This window comes from Fundulus heteroclitus, chromosome 6 (genome assembly GCF_011125445.2).
Source record: "Fundulus heteroclitus isolate FHET01 chromosome 6, MU-UCD_Fhet_4.1, whole genome shotgun sequence".
NCBI classification, from domain to species: domain Eukaryota; kingdom Metazoa; phylum Chordata; class Actinopteri; order Cyprinodontiformes; family Fundulidae; genus Fundulus; species Fundulus heteroclitus.
Genome location: NC_046366.1, coordinates 4,647,053 through 4,671,771, shown reverse-complemented (window position 1 = coordinate 4,671,771; position 24,719 = coordinate 4,647,053). Strand labels below are relative to the sequence as shown.

General features: G+C 41.1%; 2 protein-coding genes across 4 annotated transcripts in view; one reads left to right on the top strand and one right to left on the bottom strand.

The window, feature by feature from the left end:
* Positions 1 to 3,743: 3,743 nt before the first annotated feature.
* On the bottom strand, positions 3,744 to 16,343 carry LOC105925239 (nucleolin). Of its 2 annotated transcripts, none has more exons than XM_012860973.3 (13): positions 16,204 to 16,343; positions 14,445 to 14,505; positions 14,298 to 14,360; positions 12,591 to 12,662; positions 12,377 to 12,500; positions 12,129 to 12,286; positions 8,667 to 8,793; positions 8,410 to 8,561; positions 8,199 to 8,328; positions 7,978 to 8,111; positions 7,744 to 7,870; positions 7,462 to 7,637; positions 3,744 to 3,988 (listed from the first exon to the last, which is right to left on the bottom strand). In XM_012860973.3, the coding sequence occupies exons 1-13, from the start codon at positions 16,216 to 16,218 to the stop codon at positions 3,927 to 3,929; spliced, it is 1,401 nt and encodes a 466-aa protein (XP_012716427.2). In that variant the 5' UTR covers positions 16,219 to 16,343; the 3' UTR covers positions 3,744 to 3,926. The 2 variants fall into 2 exon arrangements, with proteins under 2 accessions (XP_012716427.2, XP_012716429.2); XM_012860975.3 differs by having other exon boundaries at positions 14,307 to 14,360; positions 16,204 to 16,342.
* The window catches only part of gk5 (glycerol kinase 5), a 22,095-nt gene continuing 13,702 nt past the window's right edge, over positions 16,327 to 24,719 (top strand). For both annotated transcript variants that reach the window (XM_012860972.3, XM_036137901.1), the window contains exons 1-9: positions 16,327 to 16,366; positions 16,679 to 16,982; positions 18,044 to 18,137; positions 18,507 to 18,582; positions 18,749 to 18,842; positions 20,403 to 20,534; positions 23,224 to 23,299; positions 23,594 to 23,655; positions 23,758 to 23,831. In XM_012860972.3, coding sequence (XP_012716426.2) covers positions 16,851 to 16,982; positions 18,044 to 18,137; positions 18,507 to 18,582; positions 18,749 to 18,842; positions 20,403 to 20,534; positions 23,224 to 23,299; positions 23,594 to 23,655; positions 23,758 to 23,831 — 740 coding nt within the window. In that variant the 5' untranslated portion in view covers positions 16,327 to 16,366; positions 16,679 to 16,850. The remainder of the gene's footprint in view (positions 16,367 to 16,678; positions 16,983 to 18,043; positions 18,138 to 18,506; positions 18,583 to 18,748; positions 18,843 to 20,402; positions 20,535 to 23,223; positions 23,300 to 23,593; positions 23,656 to 23,757; positions 23,832 to 24,719) is intronic.

Sequence of the window (24,719 nt, the reverse complement as noted above, 5' to 3'; positions counted from 1 at the left end):
TGCAATTATTTGACTTGTAAGGAGTTAGTTTATACAGAACGGTAACAGAAGGCACACATAGAGGTTTTAGGAGTGGAGCGACGACATTATTTGGTATTTGTCGTGCCAGTTGTAAGTGAGACGCTTGTGCAGGAAACAACTACAATTTAAACGGTTTGTTGACGCAAAGAAAAGCGGCGGGTTTCTTCCAGGTTTGGGAGCGGGTTCCAGAACAGCACTGAGGAGGAGAGGTAGCAGGTAATTAAGATAAAAGAGTATTGACATTTTTCAGGAGAGGCTAGAGAGAAAGCAGCATGACACATCTGCAGGTGCATTGTTGACACCACATTGAGTTCAACACTAAGCCACTCACTACACCTCACACGTCAGACAGTTGCCCAACACGGCCATTCAGCCTCATGGAAACCATAGTGACCCCTAAAAAGAGGCGGTACTTCTGGCGGCTGTGTACATGTAGTTAGTGTTTAACAGTGTGGCTATTAAACAGAAGTGTGGACTCAACTCAGGAGGCTTGAGTCAGACTCAATTCAAATATTTTATTTTAGATTGGATGAAACTACAAAGGACTCAGAAATTGACTTGTACTTTAACATCAGTATCTTATGACTTCACCTAGACTTAAGCCATTTGAAGTGAAGATACTTGATATGAGCATCAATGGTTCATTTCCCGCCCGTTTCTACTGCCTTCCCAGAATCCTCAGAGGTTGCAGAAGGGAAACAGGATGCCTATTGGCACTAGTCTGGGAAAACTTATGGTCATTCATTTGACCAATTATCAGGTAGTGAAAAGGAAATGGAATGCAGTACGTAACACATGTGGGTCAAAATCTACAGAGTTAAGGAAAGAGATCAAACTTCCTTCAATGGCTGATCTTGAAGATTAATATGTTGATTTCTGTATTATGTAGTTAATGTTAGCTCAAAAGCACAGTACAGTTTCCTGTCTGATAGTCTGAAAGTCATTTATACATATAATGGAAACCAGATATTTGCATATACAAAGACAATCTTTGTTATTGTCTGACATGAAATAAGATTAGATTTTTCCTGTTTTAGACCAGTTAGGATTACCAATATTATTTTGAATTGCCAAATACCAGAACAATTAGATAATTTTTAAAATACCATTTTCACTTTTACTTTCTTAAATGTAAGAGTTTACATAGATTTCTCTAATATTTGATTTTAAATCATGTGACTCGAGTGAAATATTTTTAGGAATCCTTCTCACAAGGGTTTTCTGTCATTTTTGCCCATTCCTCCTGATAGAACTGGTGTAACCGAGTTCTGTTTAATGAATATGGTACCTTCAGCCACCTGGGAATTGTATCCAAGGATGAAACAAACTTGTGAAGGTTGACTTTCTGATTTGTTCATGATCTCACACAAGAAAGCAGCATATTTGAGGTATCGCCTTAAAACACATTCACATCTGCCTCCACTTAACTTATATGTTGTGAACCAATTTAGTAAAAAGCTGAAATTGTCATCTTGACTTTTCCAGTTTGTTTAGCAGATAGGAACCACTTTGTCATTAAGTAATAATAAAACTGAGCAAAAATCAGATATGGGGTTCCTCAAGGCGCCATTCTCGGGCCACTGTTATTCTTAATCTATATGATCCTCCTTGATCTTATAGACACAATATCTTGTCTGCCGTTGACATAAAACTTCATATTTTTGTCAAGGTTTGTCCACTACAGTCACTAAGTCGATGTATCTGAATTATCCATGAGTTTATGTGTTAGAATATCCTCATTCTTAATTCAGAAACAAATGTAATTCATTGCTTTTGATCCCAAAAAATGCAAGGTTAGAAATCAGAACTCAACTGGACTATATGCCTGCAAAAACCTAGGGATCGGGACATTGACTTTAATTTTACAACCAACCAAAGTCACCTTCCATGGATGGATGGATGGAGAAAAACAAGTTATGCTCTCTTTCACAAAGCACAGTACTGTAAAATAGTTTTTGCCCTCTTACAGATCTAATCTATTTTGCTTTTCTGTCTCACTTAAATGTTTCAGATCATCAAACACATTGTAACATTGTATAAAGATAATTGATATTCAAGATCATTTGTTATCCAAAACCAATCTGGCCTTTTGTGAGAAATAAATTGCTTCCTTTCTGGATCATAAATTATTTGTGATTAATCTAAATAGTTAGAAAGTTTATCTTAATTTCAGAAGCTAATCTCACGCCTGATTATTACCTAATCTGCAGATATACTAAATAATATAAATGGAACCTCTCTGATGGCTGAAAGTTATTATAGAGCAACACCTCGTCTAAATAAAATAAAAACCAATGAAAAAGAAAAGTATTTGACACCTTTCTGTCTGGAAAGGTTACAAAACTTTTGGACGCCAGTACACCACGGCGAGAGACAACTGGAAACATGCAGCAGTGATGGACCAGAAATTACTCCTAGAACGTTGAAGACTCAACAAGGAGGTGAAAAAGCAATCCAGGACAACGTGCAAAACTCTGCAGGCCTCACTTGCCTCAGTTAAGGTCAGTTAATCATTCAATAACTAGTCAGACAGGGTAAAAATTACATCTATGGGAGAGCCCCAAAGCCAAAACCACTGCTGACCAAAAACGACATATTATACAGTTCTGTCTGACATTTACCTAAAAGACATCATGATGATCCAAGACTTTTGGATCTAAATCGAACACAGCATTCAGAAACAGATCATCACACTGATGGTCAAACATACTGGTGGTAGTGTGAGGGTTGGGGGGGGGGGGGGGCTGCTTCGCTTCCTCAAGACCTGGATGACTTACAATAATTGATGGCATCATGGATTTTGCTCTCCACCAGAGTCCTGCAGAAGAGTTTTCAGTCACCTGTGCAGGAACGATTTTGTATTCATATAGGCTCTCTTTATCTGATATAAACATTTCATGATCTTAAACCTTTAATTGTGACCAAAAATATAATCAAAAAATAAAAGCAAAAACTGCAGAAATCTGTAGGGCAACTACTTTTTCACAGCACTGTATGTATGCATCTGATTTTAACTGTACATACATGCTCAGAGTTCATATTTTAACTTAAAATAATTAGCCTTCATAACATTAGCCGTTCTGTCTTCATTCCTCCAACCAACCTGTTTAATCTAAACATACATTTCTTCAGTGAGACGTAGGTTGGGAACAGCTAATAGAACAGAAAGCTAAGTCAGGCTGAGTTATTTACTGGGAAAAGCAACATTCACGCTGATTTTTAGTTCAGCTCCACTTGTTGTGACACGTTTGTATTCTACGTTGGTTCTTATCACACACAGGCATCCACTTGTTCTTCACTGGGTACATGGAGCTTATAAACAATATCTCAATCTTCTTGGATTTAACATGTGTATTAAATCCCTTTAGAACATTCTACCACTAATGTGAGGTTTGTTAGTTGGAATATCTCAGGTTAGGAGAGTCCTGTTAATGTCACATGTACAAAAGCTAGAGAGGAATCCTGGTCATTTTCTAATGCCGGTGTTATTGAATATTCTGGAGGTTATGATAAGTATTAGAAAATGATTTATTAATTTACTTCAATGTCAAAAAGATGTGAGGCCTTCTTTAGGTTTCAGCTACATGTTAGTCCGTCACCATGAAACACTTGTCTTCAGAGGGACATTCACATTTATAACCATATCGACTTTATTAAGGTTTTACAAAAACAACAAAAGAAGCTGGTTTGTATTAAATACATCTTTATTAATAGCAGAAAAGTTCTCATTTGAATATGTTTTTATTGGCAATCTTTCATATTTGGACAGTGAACACTTTACAATCCAGAACACCATTTTACATTAAAAGATCTGTTCAGAAATATGTTACAGTTCTACAAAAAGCAACAGGGAGAAGATCTCAAACTAATAAGGGAACATCAAGAGAAAAACCTTCCAGCAGAAGTTAATCTTTGACTTGAACTATTTCAGACACAGGCTGGGATGTACCAGTTCCACGTTTTTTACCTAAAAAAAAAAAAAAAAAGACACAAAATTACATTTTATGCACTTTGCATTTCTCTTGATGACACTGGAAATAGCTACTTTAAGAACTAGGAATGCACTGATAAGAACAAAACAGAAATAATCAGTTATTAATATCGGCTCAGTTTTACGTATTTGACCGAAACTAATAGGTTCAATTAATTTATTATCATCGGCAAATACCAATATTAATATTGTCCCATACTTTCATACTGGAGCATCTCTAATGATCGGTTATACTGCTGCATTTTGCCACTCCTCTTCTGAACATTGCTTTTCTCTCATAAAATCCAAACATGTAGCGATCTCCTGTAAACTATCTGTTCTTAGTTGTGATGTTTATTTTTAGTAAGCAAAATGCTGCTGTTACCTGTAATTCAATTCAGTTTTATTTATATAGCACTAATTCACAGCACATAATCTAAAGGTACTTCACAAAGTTGAATTCAGTCACATCATCCAGACAGATTGGTCAAAATGTTTCCTATCTAACCCAGCAGATTGAATCAAGTCTTAACAAGCAGCATTCACTCCTCCTGACAGAGCGTAGAGCCACAGGGACATCCGTCTGCATTGTCGATGCCTTTGCAGCAATCCCTCATACTGAGCATGCATGTAACATGGGGCTTTACTGTTAGCTGTAATGAGGAACATGACAAAATGAACCTATCTTTATATTGCTACAGACCAATCACTATGACCAGTAGGCGGTGCATGAATGGAGTCTTCTATGATCCTGTCACCAGTTCACAACTGTTTCTTTCATTGGACCACTTTAAATAGATACTGACCAGAGCATACCGCTAAAACACCTTGAGTATTGTAGATGTTTAGAGAGATTCTCAAACTCAAAATGGCGCTGTCCAAGTGGGAGCCTGTTGTTTTTGGTGTTTTTAATAGCGATTATTGTCATTTTCCCTCCGTCTGGGAACGCAGAGGCAGCGTGTGACATCATTCATAGAGTGACTGCAGGATTACTAACTAAACACCCTGGGCCATCATCATCATCATCATCATAGGTGACTTCGACCGTATTTGTGTCTCATCTACACTTTCAGCCAGTTTGTCAAATGAGCTACAGATTGGGATGCTCTGTATGGGCCATCGCCTGATTGGCTCCGAGTACACTGGGTTCTGCGTTGACAACATCATTCCCACTAAAAACGTCCGCAGCTACCCAAACGTCAAACCATGGGTAACCAGTGACCTGAAGGCCCTTCTCAACGAGAAAAAGAGCACCTTTAGATCAGAGGACTCAAACAGGTGCAAAGGGAGTTTAAGTGCAGCATCAGGGAGACCAAGGACAACTACAGGAGAAAACTGGAGCAGACTGGAGAATAACAACACCATAGACGTATGGAGTGTCACCAGCTTCCAGAGGAGAGGTGGGGGTGCAGCTGACAGGAATGAATGACATGCCAACAGGTTGAACATGTTGTTCAATAAGTTCAACTGCAACCCGTTGGCATGTCATTCATTCCCGTCAGCTGCACCCCCACCTCTCCTCTGGAAGCCGGTGATCCATCTCATCACACTCCATGGTTGTTATTCTGCATTAGTATAATCATATTAACAGTATGCAGTAGTATTAATATGATTATATCATTAAATACTGTAGTACTACTATATACACTGTTAATAATCAAAATGTTTTTGAAGTGTCTTTGCACCATTCTGTGTTTTTATCTTAATTTTTACCTCACCATTTTATTCTATTGTACTAGCTCAGTTTTATCTTAGTTTCTTCCTCACAGGACTTTGAATCGTCTATATAAATAAACGTGCTTTGCCTTCACACATCATGAAACAACAGAGGTGAGCTTAAGACTCATTATTGTCAAAAGTGGTTTCCGTTGCAGGGGGACATTAACATAGTACTGCTTTTTTGGGCGATTGCAAAGAGTTTCCTTCCACTTAGCTTTCCATTAATGTAATAATAAAGCAGTCACCTGTTTTCATAGATGGACTCGGGAAGGTGGATTTTTTTTGCAGCAGACAGACTTTTGGTGATTAGCGACATTCAAAGCAAACTGTATTTTTGTAGGACATCTGAAAATGATCATAGAGCCGTTTAGTTGTTGACAAAGTCCTGCATTGAGCTTTCGGCCTAGTCCACACGTAGCGGGATATCTAAGAAAAACGACATTTTTATGCGCTTATGCCTTTTAGCCACACAAACGGTGGTATACACCCCTTAAAACGAGTTATCCTAAATACTCCGGATTTATAAACGCTCCGGTTTTGAGCCTGCGTGTGTACATGAAAAGACGGATATTAATGTCCTCACGGTCTGCGAGGAATATTGCTGCATCACATGTGCGACCGTTGTTTATACGCCTGGCCATACGATGGAGTTAAAAAATTTCATCAGAGAGGTGCTGATTTTTCCATTGCTTCAGACACTTTTTGTATACATTCTTTTACAAGATCGAACCTCCGGGTGCCATGATTAATTCCTAACAGGAAGTGGTGGTTGTTTTGAAGGATTCTGATTGGCTGACATACGTTTTAGTTTTGCGGTACACTTCCCCCAATGCGTATGGCTTATTTATAAAATGCTCAGTGACATATTATTTCTGCATGTTGGTATGGACAAAAACTTTTCTAAAAAAGCTCCCCTGTGCATGTTTTTTTTTTTAACGGTGTAGGGAAGTTTTTTTTTTTTAAACCCTGCAACCTGTGGACTAGGCTTTAATGTTTGTAATAATCGAGTTTAAACAGACGCAATCATTTTCATATTTGTATTAGGCAAACATTGTCAGTATATTGAAATAACAGGAGGTATCATGTGAAATAAACAAAGTTTTTTTCTGTTGTGTTAAAGCAGAAAAGCACGCATTCATCCCAGTGGATCCGGCACTCCCAACACATGCGATACAGATATAGTCGGGGATAACTCTTGGTCATTTAAGCGTTTATGGCTTTAATGCACGCCCCATGTTCCCCAATCAGAGCAGACTCCACTGGCGCCTTTGCGGCCAGTAGACGGCAGGGGAAACACTGTTATTTTTTAATTGGCATCTGACCAAATGGGGATCTGAAATCTTCAATACAAAAGAAAATTCATATCACACCATCACAGATTAAATAAACTATACTAGTTTTCAGAAATTCTGATATTTATTGGTTGTGATAAAGGAATCAGGAATAAATGATGGTATTCCCAAACTTCTCGTCATTCTTTTTTTCAAGATTTATTCCACCTGTTACTGGTCGTAATATTTAGCCTAATTAGTGTATCTCTGTAGCAGGGCTTTCATTGACCGTGGCATGTGCTCATGTAGGGTATGCCATCATCTGTACCTCACACTGTGGTTACACTCTGAGTGGCCTGAGAGCAACAGGGAATCCTGATAATGGACTATCAAAAATAATGAAGCGTTTCATGGTCAAGCAGAACTTCATCTACTGGAAATTAGTTTTTGTTGGGTTTTCAGTAGTAAAGTCCCATATACCTTTGTTTTTCCCACTTTGTTGGCCCGATGGCGGCCCACTGGGAGGTCCAGCTGAACCTTCAACCTTGGATACTGCATAGGTTACAGTAACTTTGCTGCCATCTATCTCACAGTACTCCATGTCGTCTTTGGCAGCTTTGCACTTTTCCTCGCTGTCAAATTCCACAAAACCAAACCTGAAGGAAAAATAATATAATAGTGAAAAACAGCATGATGAGGAAAAAAACATGAATGTTCATAGGGAGTTAGCACAATCCACTGATAAAACCACGAGAAACCAACCTTTTTGACGCTCCTGTGTTCTTATGCACTGCAACCCTTGCACTTATGGCCCCGCCAAAAGCACTCTGAAGGGTTTCTGCAGTCGTCTTCTCAGCAAGGCCCACCACAAACAGGGTTTTCAGCTGGCCTAGACCAGAAAGCAGGCTTTTACTTACGTGGTTCTACAGAACATGTTTCATGAGATCCAGTCCCGAAACACATTCATCTGAATGCAAAGAATAAATCCCAAAATACCTTCAGTGTCCTCCTGCTGCAAAGTGTTGCGACACATTTCGACTTTGGCTGCTTTGTTGCAAATCTTTATGGTCTTGGACGACTGCAGTGCTTTTTTAGCATCAGCCACTGTTGCAAACTCAACAAATGCAAATCTGCAGAGAATCCACAATTGTTTAATAAAAGCTCCTGTTTTTTTTTTTCTAGAGCGAGTCAGAAAAGAAACGAGTGAATGTACTCACCGATTCGGTTTCTCCTTCATTGGTGGTATTCTGATATGAACAGCTTTTCTGAAGACATTCTTCAGATGTTTCTCTTTCACGTTTTCAGGCAGATGATTTACAAATAAGATGTTAGTTAAAGGAGCTGCAGCTGTTGGAATAAAGAAAGTCACTTTAATCATGAGTAAAAGTTCAGGTAAATGACAAAATGGCAGTACTGCCGTGGACTTACCCCTGGTGTTTTTACTCTCCCCTGTGGCTTTGGCAACATCTCTTTGTCGTACACAATCCACAATCAAATCCCGGCCTTTAATCTGAGCTTTTTGTTTTTTCTTAAGCATTTCCTTGGCGACGGCTTTATTTTTAAACTCTACAAAGGCAATGCTGTTAAATAATAAAACATTTTAATGGATAAAATCTGCGAAAAATGCTTTTCTCATCCAATATATAGCAGAGACAATAAAAACGTTTTGTAGTCCAAACGCTCACCCTTGGGTTGGACTTTTAGCTCCACCAGGAAAGCGAACTGAGATGGCTCTGCGGAAAACTTTTCGGATGTCTTCTTCCGTTGCGTTGTACGGGACGTTCTTCAGAAACAAACATCTGCCGTCTTTCACTGGGGAAGACAGAACATTAAATGGCCGATCTTTCACATGAACACACCTGATAATCTTGAAACCAGGGAAGAGCTTCAAAGTGCAAAAACAAGAAACAGGAGTAGGAGACAGAACAAATAAGAGTGGCTATAAATCAATGTTTCAGACTATTAAAGTTAAAAAGTCAAAGTCTGTGAATAAATCTGGCTTTCATTTTATTTCTTATCAGGCTTCACAGTATCACCTACGTGCTCGTTCCTTCCTAGTTTCCTCTTGCTGGCTGCGCACTTCTAGTATTTATGTATCCGGTTAACTTAGCGGTTAGCTTCGGTGTTAGCCGTTCATTGTAGCTCCGCTGCTCTCACCGTATACTTTGAACATGGCTGAGAGTCACAAGAAGCAAACTGTCAAGTTTATGAGTAGAAGAGGAAGGCCTCAGAAGGCAGAAATAAGACCAGAGAGGATTTTGGAGATTCTTTCACATGATCCCCCTGAGGAGCGGAGGAGCCGCTCCTCAGGGAGCGGCTCCCTGAGGAGCCCAAAAAGGGACTTGGGCGTTTCTTAGCTACGTTTGCAGAAAAATCATTCACTATATCTTTAATGATTAAATGTATTTTTAGAATAATATTATTGTATTAACTAAACTGTAAAAAAAAAAAAAAAAAAAAAAAAAAGTCTCTGTTCTGACTGACAGTAACAACAAAGTGTTTCTCCCCCCTTATTTAAAATGTAATAACAGAGACTGTAACATTTCCATTCAACATGCAAAATATTTATGTTTGAGTGATTTGTGAATTTTTCTAGTTTAAATTTCATCAATTCAGATATAACATTATCTACACAAATAAATAGATTGGATGAAGCAAAATTGATTGGGCCAGCTGAAAAAAATCTGCACAATAACACATGCAGGAGCAGCGCTAATAACTTAAACATCTGATTTAGAAACATATTCAGAGAAAACACAGCGGGTAGCTGACATGTCTAACTTCAGAGTGGATTTAGCAGCTTTAAAGATCTCATGGGGACTTTACAGTCCGATCAGCAGCAGCCTGTGGGTTTCATCTCTACAGCTGCTCATCATACATGGTGCCTGTGTTGCTTTGGTCCACAAGAAATAGGGGGTTTTCAGCTGACGTCACGCTCACGTGACTACTCAGCGCGTCCGCCATATTGGGTGGCAGTCGTTTCGCACCGTTGACCTGCATTGTATGACGCCTTAGGCAGTATTGGAAGTGAACAATGGGGAAAACGTGTTTAATGGTTGGTTGCACGGCCCGTGGAGGTGGAGATCAACGCTTTCTATCGCCTACCAGCCGTAATAGTGAATCAGTGTGAAAAAAAAAAACAGCTGTCTGAACAACGCCGTCACCTATGGCTGACACGGATATCCAGGTCCGATTTGGACGGTGTTAAGCTGGAATACGCCAGAGTCTGCGGTGCTCACTTTGTCACAGGTAATTAACTGTTAAGTATTTAAAACATATAAGAAGAATATATTAATAATAGGGCTTGGGCGTTATGACTTATTACTTTCCGCGGCTGTCGTGTTGACTGCCTCCGCCGCCTCTACTGCCTATTACTACCGCATACTGTACTCCCTCTCTCAGCCGTGTTTTAATTTGATTAATTTCACCTTAACTTGATTTCAACCATGGTAAACCGTTGCTGTATTGTGGGCTGTAACAGCGCAACACATGATCGCCATGGGAAAAACATAGAAACAGATTAATTTTCCACCGCTTTCCTGCCTGGAGGCGCAACCACGGAGAACAACTGTTAGCGATAACAAAGAGTCGGCTGCTTGGATCGCGGTTGTAAGTCGACCGAACATAACTTTCCACAGTATCCCGATGTCAATGAGAGTGTGTTCTAAACGTTTGAAACAAATAGCAGCAAGTTAAAAGTACATTACATGCGCGAGTGGTTGTTAGCGCTAACGGTTAGCATGAGCCAGAGCCCGTCTGAGCACAGCTTACCTTTGAACGAGTTACAGAGATAACAAAGAGATCGTCGGCTCACTTGGATCGCGGCTGTAAGTCGACCGAACATAACTTTCCACAGTATCCCGATGTCAATGAGAGTGTGTTCTAAACGTTTGAAACACATAGCAGCAAGTTAAAAGTACATTACATGCGCGAGTGGTTGTTAGCACTAACGGTTAGCATGAGCCAGAGCCCGTCTGAGCGCAGCTTACCTTTGAACGAGTTACAGAGATAAAGAGATCGTCGGCTCGCTTGGATCGCGGCTGTAAGACCGAACATAACTTTCCACAGTATCCCGATGTCAATGAGAGTGTGTTCTAAACGTTTGAAACACATAGCAGCAAGTTAAAAGTACATTACATGCGCGAGTGGTTGTTAGCGCTGACGGTTAGCAGCTACTAAACTAGCATGGGCCAGAGCCCGTCTGAACGCAGCTTACCTTTGAAGGAGTTGCTGTGTTCCCACTGTTTGCTGGCTTTATGATCTGCAGCTCCTACCGGCGCCAATACGGTAAATACAACTTAATTTTGCACTGGTCATTGTTCTGCTTAAATAATTAAAGCCGCGAGCGGCGTCGATCGGCCTTGCAGCCAAGCGCCTTAGCGCACCGCCCGCCGCAGGCGGGCGGTGCAACACATTTGCGTCGGATTGTTTACATTTTTACCATCTTATTAAAACTCACCCGTCCACGTATGATGGCGATTTCCTTGATGTACATAACCAGATGTGAACTGGTTGTGAGCCTCTAGATCCTTGTAAGCTCTCCTTTCCTCAAGAGTGTGCAGAGGGTTTTCACTGAACACCAGGTAATGCACTATGTCGCCGTGCTCTACATTTGGCCAATCATCTGGATTACGGCTAAACAAGGCACCGTGGAGGGCATAGGGGTCCATATGGTCGATCACGGAACATTTCCTCAGATATACGTCCTTATCTGGTCGCTCTAGCGTGCTGGCGTACTTATCCATTCGCGATACGATAATACGTGTAAGACAACTAGAGATAAGGAAGTGTGCCACCCAATATGGCGGACCGGAAGTTGGCCAGTGACGTCAGTGAAAACACCCTATTGTTACATAGCGTCCAAACCCTCCTTTATTCATCATGTTTGCTTTGACACTGTAGCAAGGACGGAGCTAACCAATAACTAGGAAACTCAGCGGACGTAGAGCAAACATTCCTACTGGCTGCAGCCAGGGGTCTCTGCCCATGAAGCTATACGGAGGAGGACTGGTATTACCGTACTTTCAGACTATGGGCTTCCCTGGACCAAGACACATCTAGCAGGACCATCACACCGCTGAGATCTGGATAGATGCCATATTTGTCTAATATCATGCACTACTGTGAGTCATTGAATACAATTTTACCTTTCTTGTCCAAAGGTGAAGCTTTCACTTTCCCTTCGTTGTTGCTTTTAACTTTTGCTTTAGCAACCTTTATCGGCTTATTAAGGATTTCCTCCCCATTCAATCCCAGAGCTTTGGTCAGGTCCATGTCTGAGGCCATATCTACAAACGCATGTTTCCTACAAGAATAAAAAGTTGTTTTTTTTAATCATTTCATGTCTCAGCAGTGTAAAAACAACCACAGAAACACAACATGTAAACACACCCACCTGGACTTTACCAATCGGATGTCCTGAAACAGCAGATTTTGCATCGTGAAATACTTCATCAGGGAATGTTTGATTTCCTCAGATGTTTTGGTGACGTTCAGGTTTCCAACAAAAAGGCAAAACCCTGCAGTGGAACATGTAGAGAAAACTGTGTGAAGCATTGTTTCCCAAAAGGAGCACCATTTAGGTTGTCTGCCATAGACTGAGTTCATACCATCATTGCTGGGTTTGGTTTTCTTGGATAGGGAAGGATCAGAGGCAGGGTCTGCTTTTCGTTTCCTGTTTACTGCAAGACAGAAAGGCGGTTAGCTTTTTCAGACATGGTCCCAGCCAGTAACCAACACCTTTAAAGCAGACTTGTTTTCTCAAATGACACCGCTGTTGATACAAAAACAGCACAGTTGTCAGCCTAATGAATAAAATGTATCTGGGAAGAACACAAACCATGCGCCACAGGAATCGGTCTCAAGTTAATCACTGAATCCACCGTCTACACTACGTTCTGCTGACAGCAACACTCTTCGGTGTAGACTCTGCTATTTTAGGCTACCTATTGAAGGTTAGCTATTTTAGTTAATAATGGCATTTATGTTTGATATTTTGATTGGTTATTGAATAAATATTTTATTTTGTTGCAATTACTGGTACATTAAGGTATTTGTTGAACAATTATTTGGGTAAATAATTAAGCCATTTATACATCTCTGAATTTAATCTTAATCATGGCAGGATTGGTCCTGCATAATTGAAGGAACTATAGCTCTTAGGAGTCTAAAGGTTTCTGATCCCTTACCTAGGCTGGTTCTTGAGTGCATTTCCACTTTAACGATGAAACGGTTCTGTTTACATAAATAACACCCCCTGACCACTGAGCAACTCTTCCTTCTGTGATTGGAGGAACATAGATCCCCCCCTCACTGCAACAGCAGAGTCCAGAATGCCATTAAAAACACTGAAACCAGACCAAAATAGCATCATTCGCAGATTGTTTCGTAGTGGTTGCGGCTTGAAAGCCACATACTGCCATTCCACGATGTGGAAACGTCTAAAGAATATTTAATGAACCGCAGCAGCTCCTGACTGAGGAGAGAGGAAAAGAATGGAGAGCTCCGATCAGGATTTCAACCCTTCTCAAGGAATCATTTACAACTATTTCATTGTGGTTAACCTCTGAAACTGCATTACATTTGCTTCTAACTCAGAGAAACATAATTATCCAGATCTAAAAACAAATAAAACCTGTGAGATCAGTGGGTGTGGTTACGAACAGTGACCACACACACATCCTTGTTTAAAATACTTACTGAGGACCATGCTTGACTTCCTTTTACTTTCAGCCCTTTCTGGGGTCTGACCCTGACACCTTAGCACCTAGCCCAGAAAAAAGTGAGTCTCTGAGTGATACTCTGAGCCTGTTAGGCAGCTGCTGCCTTGTACCACATGAGGTGGATGGATGGAAACTTCAGAGACAAAACTTAACAGCTTTTAGTGTAAAATGAGAGAAAGCCTTGATAAATCTATAGCTCGTCTGCCTATAGAAAGCTGGTGTGTCCTTTTTCTTTTTTTTTCCTTGCAGTGTGGTTCATGGTTTCTAAATAGTAAAATCATATTTCGGTTTAATGTGTCGCTCTTCAGGTTTGCTGGAATTCCTCAGAGAAAAACCTTCTCATTTCTCCTCGCCCCACAGCCAATCACTGAAAATCAGAGTTCACTCAAAACCTCTCCCGAGTCGGTGGAACTGAGGCTAACGTAAATTTTCTATTATGGGTCACCTTTAAAAAAGAATCCTATGCCATGTTTCTCTCTTTTATTAAAAATATTTTTCTTGGTTTTGTATGAAGTTTGACATTTGAGCATCATTTGCAAGCTGGATGAGTAACACGGTTCTCCAGTTCTCTACCAATGTTGTGAATCACAGTATCTCGCTCACCTCCTCTCTCCTTGTGTCCCGTCTCCACTTCTGTGTTCTCTTCTGGCCGCCCATCTGATACAAGGACATTTTCATTGTTATTCAGCTGAAAAGACACGTGTATACTTTATGTGAAATCCTTACAATAAAATAACTTACTTTTACTAGACGTGTCATCTTCTTTTGTGTTGCTGTGCTGGCTTTTAATGTGTCTTGTATTCTTAAAAAAAAAGAAGAAAAAGTATGGGTCCACAAAGCTGCCTGTGAGTCAAAACAGGTTTTTGTAAAAGTTCAAGTTGATGTCTAACAGATAAAAGTGGTAAATTTGCTCACCGAAAGTAAATAAATAAATAAATCCCTTAATGTTGAAATTCAATATATTCAATGTAACCATAATGCATAACCCAACCTGACCGCTGCATCTGAATACTATAACGATGTCACGATAAGCAATAACTCAATTAATCGCACAATAAACTCAAAGTTTTGCATGAGAGCCTCGTGAGGGAGCGCCAGAGAAACACTTTGAAAAGAAGATGGAATTGGTGTGAAAGCCGAGCATGACTTCTAGAAAGTGCGAGTTTTTTTTGTTTTGAGTCAAATGACAGCAGCCACTGAGCCGGGATGTAAGAGAATATACTTGCATTATTATTCCGTTATCATATTAGTTGAAAAAGGTCTCCAAATGACAAATCACAGCTTATCGCAATAATTTTTAGAAAAATGTATCATCCAGTAAACTGTGGTATCCTGACAGGCCTGGACACTACTACTACTACATTTTTCATTAACTACTTCTGATAAATATAGGGTACAACTGTAAACCTACAAAAAGCCAGACCATCCACATAAACTGACAGCAAAAACAAGAAGAGTACTAATCAGAGAAACAGCCAAGTGGCCCATGGTTACTCTGGAGGAGCTTCAGAGATCCACAGCTCAGGTGGGAGAATCTGTTCACAGGGCAATTATTTGATCTGCACAAATCTGGCCTTTTGGTTAGAGTGACAAGAAAATCATCATTCACACAAAGAAGAATTAGAGAGAATTATATAAAAAGTCTTGTTAGCAGTTTGCAGGGGGACATATCAAATATGAGGAAGAGAAACTCTGATCAGTTGGGATCCAGCCTGCAAAATTCTACATGTAGCTCCAAGTTTCAGCAATCATATCACCATTAAGTATTTTCCTGATATCAGGCTAAATGCAAAAGCAACCCTTATTCTTTAGGTTTTCATTACTACAACAATTTTGAAAAGCATGGACCATTATGCACTGCTTTTTGCTGGTCTGTCACATATACTCCTGATGTAAAACACATTGAATTTGGTTGGTGTGATGTAAAAAAGTGAAAAACGTACAGGTACCCATGTGTTTGCTAGGCCCTGAGGCTATCTTGCCTTGATTCTGGGTGCATATGAAGGATACCTGTGCTAATTCACTGCTCGAGTCTGAGACTATTAGAACAAATTTCTGCCTAGCTTCCTCTGTCCAAGCTAAAATGGCAGGTCAGGACCACTAACAGCTCTGTAGTGTAAACTGATCAATCATTCACGACCATTTATTCAAATCTGGAAGGCATTGCCATTTGCTCCGAGATTCTGAACACTTTGCAAACATGTTTAATAACACAAAGCATATTCTGTAGGTGTTTTTACTAAGGTGGTGTATCTCAAAAAGTCACTAATCAACGTGTAATTCTTAAACTGAAAATAGAGTTGTCACAATAATGTTATTCCCAGTAAATGAATTGATTTCACATTGGAATTCCATGCTGTATAGCTAAGCTGCTAACTAACAAGCTAACGTTAGCTTGTTAGTTAGCAGCTAAAATAAACAACACAAATGGTTAGCTCACACTATCTGCTTAAAACACCTCAGGCTGTAGTTAATATGAGAGTAATGAAACCATCCTTACTTGTGTCTTTGCCATGTTATATTTCAACAGAACGTCACTGTCATGTGTACGGATGAAGAAACATGTGCAGTCAGCTGCTTATTAGCCACATGCTACCCACGCCTCGCAAAGCGCGTGCGCATCACTACTCTACGGATGCCCGCAGGGAGAGCGCGCTGTTCGGGTACGTACGCGAAGACTACGGCTGTATAGTTTGTGAATTTCTCCTTTAATTACAAACGTTGACGCTATGAATACTTAATCGGTGAATATCTGTAGCACAGAGTGGTTTATGACAGCCCGTTTTTAACTACAATCCTTCAGATATCTAACTCTAACAGTTAGCCATGTAGCCTTAGCTTTAGTCACCCGGTCTCTCCGGATACTTTTAGTTTCCCTCACAGATTTGACAGTGTGTCGTTATGTTGTTCCTGCTGTTTACAGACTCGTCTGGGGGATTTCTGATCTGCTGCACTGTGTTTGTTTGCTTGAACAGGTTAAACTGGAACTTCACGTCCCAGAAACCAAAGTCCAGGGTTCGAGTTACGGTCTGATCGAGTCCCATCATCCACCCAGGTTTAAAGCAGAGCCCGTGGGAGCTGGCCATGGAGGACAGGGCATTCCTCTGAGAGATACTGGGACACCCAAGGGGGCTCTGATCTCCCCGGATGTTTACAACGATGGGCAGAAACGGATTGAATAAGGAAAGCTTTATCCTGTCAGTGGACGTCGGGACAACGTCAATCAGATGTCACGTGTACGATAAGGAGGCGAGAGTAAGAGGATCATGCACCAGCAAGGTACTCCGCATCCCTTCTCTGGCCTTTCTACACCACAGGTTGTCCTGCCAAAAACATTACCTTACTTCTTTACATGCTGTTATGTTACAGCCACAAACTGTAAAATAGCTAATTGGGATTTTATGTGAAGCAGTCACAGATGGTAGTAGACACCATTTATGACGTGGAAGGATTGCCTATCAGAAGTGTCAGTGTGTCATTACTTTGTAGAACCATGTTCTGGGTGTGTCTCTCCTAGTTTTGCACGAGACTGAAATGTTTACCTATTCTTCTTTGCAAAATAGCTCAAGTTCGGTCACATTAAATGGAGAGCATCTGTCAGTCTAGACTTTGACTGGGCCAAATTGACACATGAATGATATTTTGATCTCAGCCATTTTACTGCAGCTCTGGCTGTGTGTGTAGGGTTGTTGTCCCACAGGAAGGAGCAGTGTTTGTTTACCTACTGTCATCGTTCTGAATATTGACCCAAAACTTCAACACACCTTCTTGCACAGGTTTGCTGTTTTTAACTGAACCATTAATGGCTTTCTTTCTGTGATGGTTTTCTCTGTGCCACTCTCTAAAGAAAGACCAGAATTGTGGAGTGCATGACTATTAGTTGTCTTGTCAACCTCTACAGCTCCTCCAGAGTTACCACAGGCCTCTTGGCTGCTAATTGCTTTCCATTCCCTGTCTGTCAGTTTAAGTGAACGGCCACGTCTCCATGTGTCCGTCTTGTAGTTGTACCACACTCTTTCCATTTTCAATGGGTAGATCGAACAGTGTTCTGTGAGATATGCGTTGGAATTTCTTCTCACCTTGATCTCTGATCCATACGAGCAAAACGGCTGAGTACAAAAGCATGCCACACTATTCAGTTTATCCCTAAAACATTTGCTAATCTGAATATCAGTGTGCACTGCTTTGGGTCGGTCCATCTCTTAACATACTAATGAAGTACAGTGACGCGTTGAATTGTGGAATGGGTGTGAATTGTTTTGCAGACCTCCACATGAACCTGTTTCTCTGTAATATTCAAAGCCTGATGATGATTCTCTGGAATCGCGTCTTTGTTCCAGGTTGTCCCGTTGTATCCTGCGGTGGGGCATGTGGAGATGGACCCAGATGCATTGTGGAGAGGCTTTATCACCGTGGTCAAAGGAGCAGTGCAAGGTACAGCTGAGCACTAACACATCCTGTTATCGCATCCATCTGCAGCTGTGACAGGGCAGCAGCACCGGTGGGAATCCTTTTCCATAAGCGACTTCAACTACTACCTTGACAAGCATACAGGATGTATTGTGCTGTTGACATGTGACTCATATTAATGTCTCCACTGTAGCTTTATTTACAGATGAGTGACAGATGAAGGATTAAGTGCACTTACTTTAGGTTAATGCACATAAATGTAAAGAGCCATTCTCTCCTTCTCTGATACAGTTCAGGTTCTGCTAATATTTCCTGCACACTGATGGAAACAGCCTGATTCTGCTTTTCTCTTCCCCCTGTTTGTGTGTATGTGTTGCTGTGCTTGTGTTACAGATGCAGGAGTTCAAATGTGCCAAATGGAGGCCCTTGGCATCTCCACCCAGAGAGCAACCTTTACGACCTGGGACAGGTAAAGGAAATGAAATAGCATGGCGAATTTCCTGTTTGCTCAAAAATGCCCTTTGATTCACTGACGAATCTGAAGGGAGCTTCATGAGGACTTCTAGTTTGACGTCTCTATGACTCCTCTTCTCTTTCCATCTCGACTTTGGCTCATTGGGCTTGACCTTTGACAGGAAAACTGGTGTTCCTTTTCACAACTTCATCAGCTGGCAGGATCAAAGAGCTGCAGACCTGGTGAAGTCTTGGAACAGATCCTGCACCATGAAGGTGGGTCCCCGAGACGTCTTCACCTCTTGTATAGCTTTAATAAATATGTTTCAAAACAAAAACACATCAAGAAAAAAATATTTTTATGGAGGTTGTGCTTTCGATAACCAAACAGGGATTTGTATGTTTCAAATTCATTGTTTTAAGTTTGATTGTTCTGAGTGCTTTCAGTCTTGGAATATTTAATGAAGCACAGATAAATGCTACATTTTTGGATAAATGGTCAATGGCCGATACTTATACAGCACTTTCTCAAGTCCTGAGGACCCCAAAGCGCTTTACGGTACATTTAGTCATTCACCCTATCTGGCACATTTTCATACTCTGATGGTGATAAGCTACATTATGGCCACAGCTGCCCTGGGCTAGATATGAGGCTTCCATACAATCGCCCCTCTCACCCCCACCAGCAGGCAAGGCAGATGAAATGTCTTGCCCAAACGGCTCAGACAGTAAAAAAAGAAAAAATTTAATCTCTATCTCTATTAAAAACCAATTTAATTACACGTATTTACAACAAAAAAACCTAGTTTGACTCATTAGACTAAAGATATGAACAGAAACGCGTTCTCTAACTCTGGAAAAAGTGTTAGAAATCTCCCTAAAATAGCTTCCAGGAGCAGCTTCTTAGAGCCATTTCCCAGTTTAACAAATGGTTTATCTTCTAGGACCCTTCAGACAGTAAAATCCACGGTGACCACGCTCACCTCAACAGACCGGAGCACCAGACAATATGCCTGAAGTTTGCTGAGTAGTGATGTGCTCTTCATGTGCACCTAATGTGATACACTGGTGAGGGATTCATGGACTGAAGGTCCATGTTTGCATGTGTGTTTTGGAGCAATGACCTGAGGAGCATTTCAGAACTTCTGGTTAGGGATGCATCTATGACACCGCTTAGCGCTCTCTGGTACCTTTGGCACTGGGTGTCAGCATCTACTGTAGTAAGACTCCATTTAACTGCTTAAATATCCTACTAACGCTTACGTTTACTAAAGTTTGAACTCTTGATGCATCAAAAACGTTATGCGTTCATCCAGCGGAGGATGCGGTAAGGTGACATTGTTTAAAAATGTGAGCCGCTTTGTCTCTTTCTCATGAGCAAACATTAAAAAGGCTTTTTAATGTAAGTATGTAATGTAAAAGTTACAGTGATCAGTGCAAGCTGCATTTCACAGAACCTGTGAAATGCAGTGAACCTGTCATGTGAGCGGCTGCTGGTTCATAGCACTAAAGCAGGGTAAAAGTAGCTCTGCTGGTAGCCTAACCCAATGTTGGGATGCATGCAATCTTTAGTTCTGCTGATGGTCACATTAATACATTGGATCTTGCTTCCATAGCCTTAGGATAAGTTGGCCCCAAACAAACCTGATTATCAGTACAATGGATACATTATGAAATAAAAACAACCAGATACCCACTATGGCTGTGATTGGCCAGTAGCAGCCTACCATCACTTTGACTCAACCTTTAGACAGACATGTTTGACCTGGAACAGAACATAAAGTCCCTTCTTACACCACCTTGTATGTTTTTTTTCTTTCTTGTCAACTATCTCAGATAATCCACGGCGTGATGAAGGTGGCCTATTTCCTGACGCGGCACAAACGGTCCCTAGCAGCAAGCCTCATTGTCTTTTCCACTCAGCACGTCACCTTTCGCCTCGTGTGGGTGTTGGCACACTGCAAGCAGGTGCGTGGATGGTCCGGCTGATGGGGGGGGCACTGAACATGAAATAGGAAGTGTTTGTTGGTTTGAGCTACAGTTTAAATGGAGCCGGGAAGACAGACTGACATGTTGCAGTTTTCTGGTTTTGTAAAAGATGAAAAAGAAAATAAAATTTAAAGGAGACTTATCATGCAAAATCCACGTTATAGCCCTTAAATACATTTTCTTGTGTACTTGCAGTCTCTAGGAGTGCAGAATATGTGAATGTAGTCTGACCAGGAGCTGCGTAAATATCTTTATGTTCTGTTTGGGTCATATTCTTCAAGCTGTTCAGTATTCTCTGTTTTTTGCACGATCACATCACAGTATTTGCTCCTCAACAAATGCTGTGGTCATGGACTCGGAGCTTACCAATTTCAAAATCTCCCACTTTTATTTCTTGGACCGATTTTGGAGTCCAAGTTGAACAATGGCAAACGTTACAAGTAGATAAGTATAAATGTTTGGTTGTTGGGTGTATTAACCCACACAATTCATTAGTCCGTTCCCAGCGTACTACAAAGATGGCCGAACAGGGTGGATTGGAACGCTCTGCGACCCTGATGGGGGCAGGGTGTGAAGTACCGCCTTTAGATTTAAAGAGACGGCACCAAAACGAGTCGCTCAGAGACACACCTCACACCAGAGGAGGAATTCAGACCAAGCATTGCAGTTCCGCTTTATGTAGACTAGGACTGAATGATTTCAGTGTTAAAAGGGAGAACTAAAAAGCACGATATGTCCTCTTTAAGCTAACCAAGGTAACACCCACAATATGTAACAAAGCCCCAGTTTGCCAGATATCAAACAATGGCTTGAGTACAACTACTTGCACCTAAATGCTAACAAAACGTAGACTCTAATTATTGCACCTGAAAATAAAACTCCTGTGATCAGGAAGTATCTTCCTTTTTTGGGACTTTCTTTCCAAACTACAATAAGAAACTTGGTTGTCATCTCTAATAGCTCCTTATCCTCTGAGCACCATTCCAGAAAATTGGGCCGACACAGTTTTTATCATCTGAGAAACATTTGTTGAGATCATGGGTGTCAAAACAGGAGCATTGGAGATGGCTGTTCATGCTTTTGTTTCGTGTCGTTTGGACTGCTGTTAGTCTTTTTACTTGTCTCAGTAGATCAGCTTTAAATCGGCTTCAAACAGTCCAGAATGCAGCAGCAAGAATCTTAACAAGGACAAACAGAATAGAGCACATTACCCTTTTTCTGGCCCCCTTTTCCATATAGGATGAATTTAAAGATTCTGATCGTAACGTTCAGGGCATTACATGGCCAGTCTCCGCAATACATAAATGGCTTATTGACGCCATATTGCCCCCCTCAGACTGTAAGATCAGCTGATCAGAGGTTGCTGGTTGTACCACGGACTCATTTTAGAACACGAGGAGATCGGCCCTCGTGGCCCCAAGGCTCTGGAACTCGCTCCTGCAGCCCCTGCGCTGCATAAACTCTATTGAGTCTTTTAAGAAAGAATTTAAGATATTTTATATAAAAATGCTTTTAACTCGGATGTACATGGAATTGTAGTGTGCTTGTGTTTTATGTTGTTATTATTGTGAAGCACTTTGTGGTTTTAATGTCTGCGAAAGGTGCTATACGCCTATATGGAACCATGGAGAACCTTCCCAGGATGGGCTGGGCGGCCAAAATCACTCCCGCAGGTTAATCATCGACTTATCCGGGAAGTCACAAAGAAACCCGGAGCAAAATCTGAAGCACCGAGGGCTTAGTTGTCTCAGTTATGGTCAGCGTTCATGATTCAACGCCACAGAGAGTAGACAAAATGGCCGCTGCTCATCAACAACACTAATGTTTGATGCACATTTCTCAAAAAACATCTTGACGATCAACAAAACTGTGGGGAAAATGTCCTGTGGACAAAGAGACCAAAGTAAAACGTTGTAGGAGCTGTGTGTCATGTTACATCTGGTTTAAAACTAACACAACATAAAAAATTATATTTTAATGGTATTTCAACAAGATGGTGGTAGCGGGATTGTCGGGGGCTGGTTCGGCAGCTTTGGGATCTACTAGACATAATCATTGCACGTATAAATTCTGCTCTCAAACCTTGGAGAACTTAAGCTCAGTGCAATCATCCAAAGCACACCAGTAAGTCCAACTAGAAAACTTAAAAAAAAAATAAATAAATAAATGCAGGTCTTAGAGTGGTGCATCTGTTCATGCTCAAACTTCCCAAAGGGGCTGAATTTAAACAATTCTGCAAAGAGGAGTGGACCAAAAATCCACCACGCTCATGTTAAAAGACTGATTGCCTGTTATTAGGTCAAGGGGGTAAATACATTTTCAAATAGTGCAGAGGTTTTGGATTTTACTTTTAATAAACAAAATCATCAATTGAAAACAGTTTTTATTTTATCTGTCTACTATTAGGGTTTGTTTGGTGATCTGACTCATTCATGAAAAAGCAAAAACCCAAGAAGTCTGCAAGGGGGAAGATCCTTTTTTACGCCACAGTATTCCTTATGAGAGCACCATAAAGATGCCAGTGTGCATTTTTACGTAACGTGGCTCACGTTTACAACAAGCCTCCTGACACACAAACACTCTCAGGGTGAATAAGTCCCAGCAGGAACAGGCTGTACTCCACCTCCATCCCCTTCTTCTCCCTCATCACATTTCTTTCTTTTTCCAGGTTCGTCAGGCGATCGAAGAAGGCAACTGCTGCTTTGGGACAATAGACACCTGGCTTCTGTTCAAGCTCACAAAAGGTCGGTGGCAACGATTGCTGCTCAGCCATCTCACCTCTGAACACAGCATTTTGGAAATGGCTCAGTAATGTGTGATCCGACCTGCGAGTCTCCTGCCATGGACTTGCTAACAGGATATTAAAGGTCCAGACAGGGAGCTCTTTGTCTTGCAATTTCTCTTGCATCACTGATTGCCTGTAATTTGTAAGGAATGCTTGGGCCCTCTGCAGGAGGGGACGTGAAAAACAAACCACCAGGACCTTGTTGCTTTACCTTTTCAGAAAGTACCCTCAAATGTTTGCTAATGTGTTTCAGGACGTGTTCATGCCACAGACTACTCTAATGCCAGTTCAACAGGGATTTTTGACTCCTATCAGGTCTGGTGCTTCACATTGTTGATCGCTCTCTGTTCTGTGTCTCTTAAGTTTCTGTGTGTGTGTGTTATTGTTTTTTACAGCATGTCATGTGTTGTTTCACAGATGTGTTGGAGTGGGTTTCTCTGTTCTCTTGTCTCTCTGCCCCTCTCAATTTTCCCCCACGTAGAAAATACAGGGTAAGTTTATCCTTCACCATAAGTTAAGATCTTTCAGCTTCTTGTCAGGGACGGCGTTTAATCACTAAAAAGACAGGGAGACATCAAAGACAAGGTATACACTGATCTGAATGGGATCTCAAATCATGTCACATTTGCCCATAGACTGCCCGGGTTTCCCAGATGGTCGAACAAGAAGAATGCAAACTAGAATGGCAATAGCCTCAATAATAATCATTTTGGAAGATGATGACGTCCCAGGAGCTTCACTTCAACCTGCTTTAGTCAAGAAACCCAGCGTAGGACAGTTGAAACGTTGATAGAAATGTAGAGGCCTCAGAATGAGCAGAAAGAAAGCAGTATTAGTAGAAAGGTAGGAGAGGCTGTCCTCTCTCATAACGGATCCAATGTGAGGAAGAAACTCTCTAAACCCCCGCTGATTGGGGGACGGGGGGTTTGAGCCCCGCTAATAGCTCTTGTTGCCCAGCGCGATAACCAGGAAAAGGCATTCTGTCGAAAAAAGGCGAAGCCCAAAAAAGCGACTTCGTGTTCAAAATCAACTTCAAGAAACCTCAACTGCCAACTCACGAAAGTTGTAAGTGAGTTTAGAGCAAAATCAGCCCAAAGTGACTTATAATAAGCGGACTATGCAACACTGAAGCTGACATGAACAGCCCTCATGGATCGTATGACGATGTTTTCATTCTACTGAGAAAAGCCAAATAAACGTAGCCTACCTGCACAGACACTGCAGTCACTGGTTAAGTCTGGACATTCAGTGTTGGCTCCTGACCACCCAGGAAATGTAGAGAGCACATATAGGTGCCTTTGGTCAGATTCCTCAGTAAAGTCCTCTTTGTTACAAGCTCCTATCCAACACTGACATTTCTCTGCAATCCTTCAGGGTTT

What these genes read in the sequence shown, in the direction of transcription:
- LOC105925239 (XM_012860973.3), bottom strand. An exon ending in GGAGAGAGGAGGTGAGCGAG is followed by an intron (nt 12,663 to 14,297) that starts ATACTGTGATTC and finishes TCTGTCTTGCAG; the next exon opens with TAAACAGGAAACGAAAAGCA. An exon ending in ACAAAGTGGGAAAAACAAAG is followed by an intron (nt 3,989 to 7,461) that starts GTATATGGGACT and finishes TTTTTTTTTTAG; the next exon opens with GTAAAAAACGTGGAACTGGT.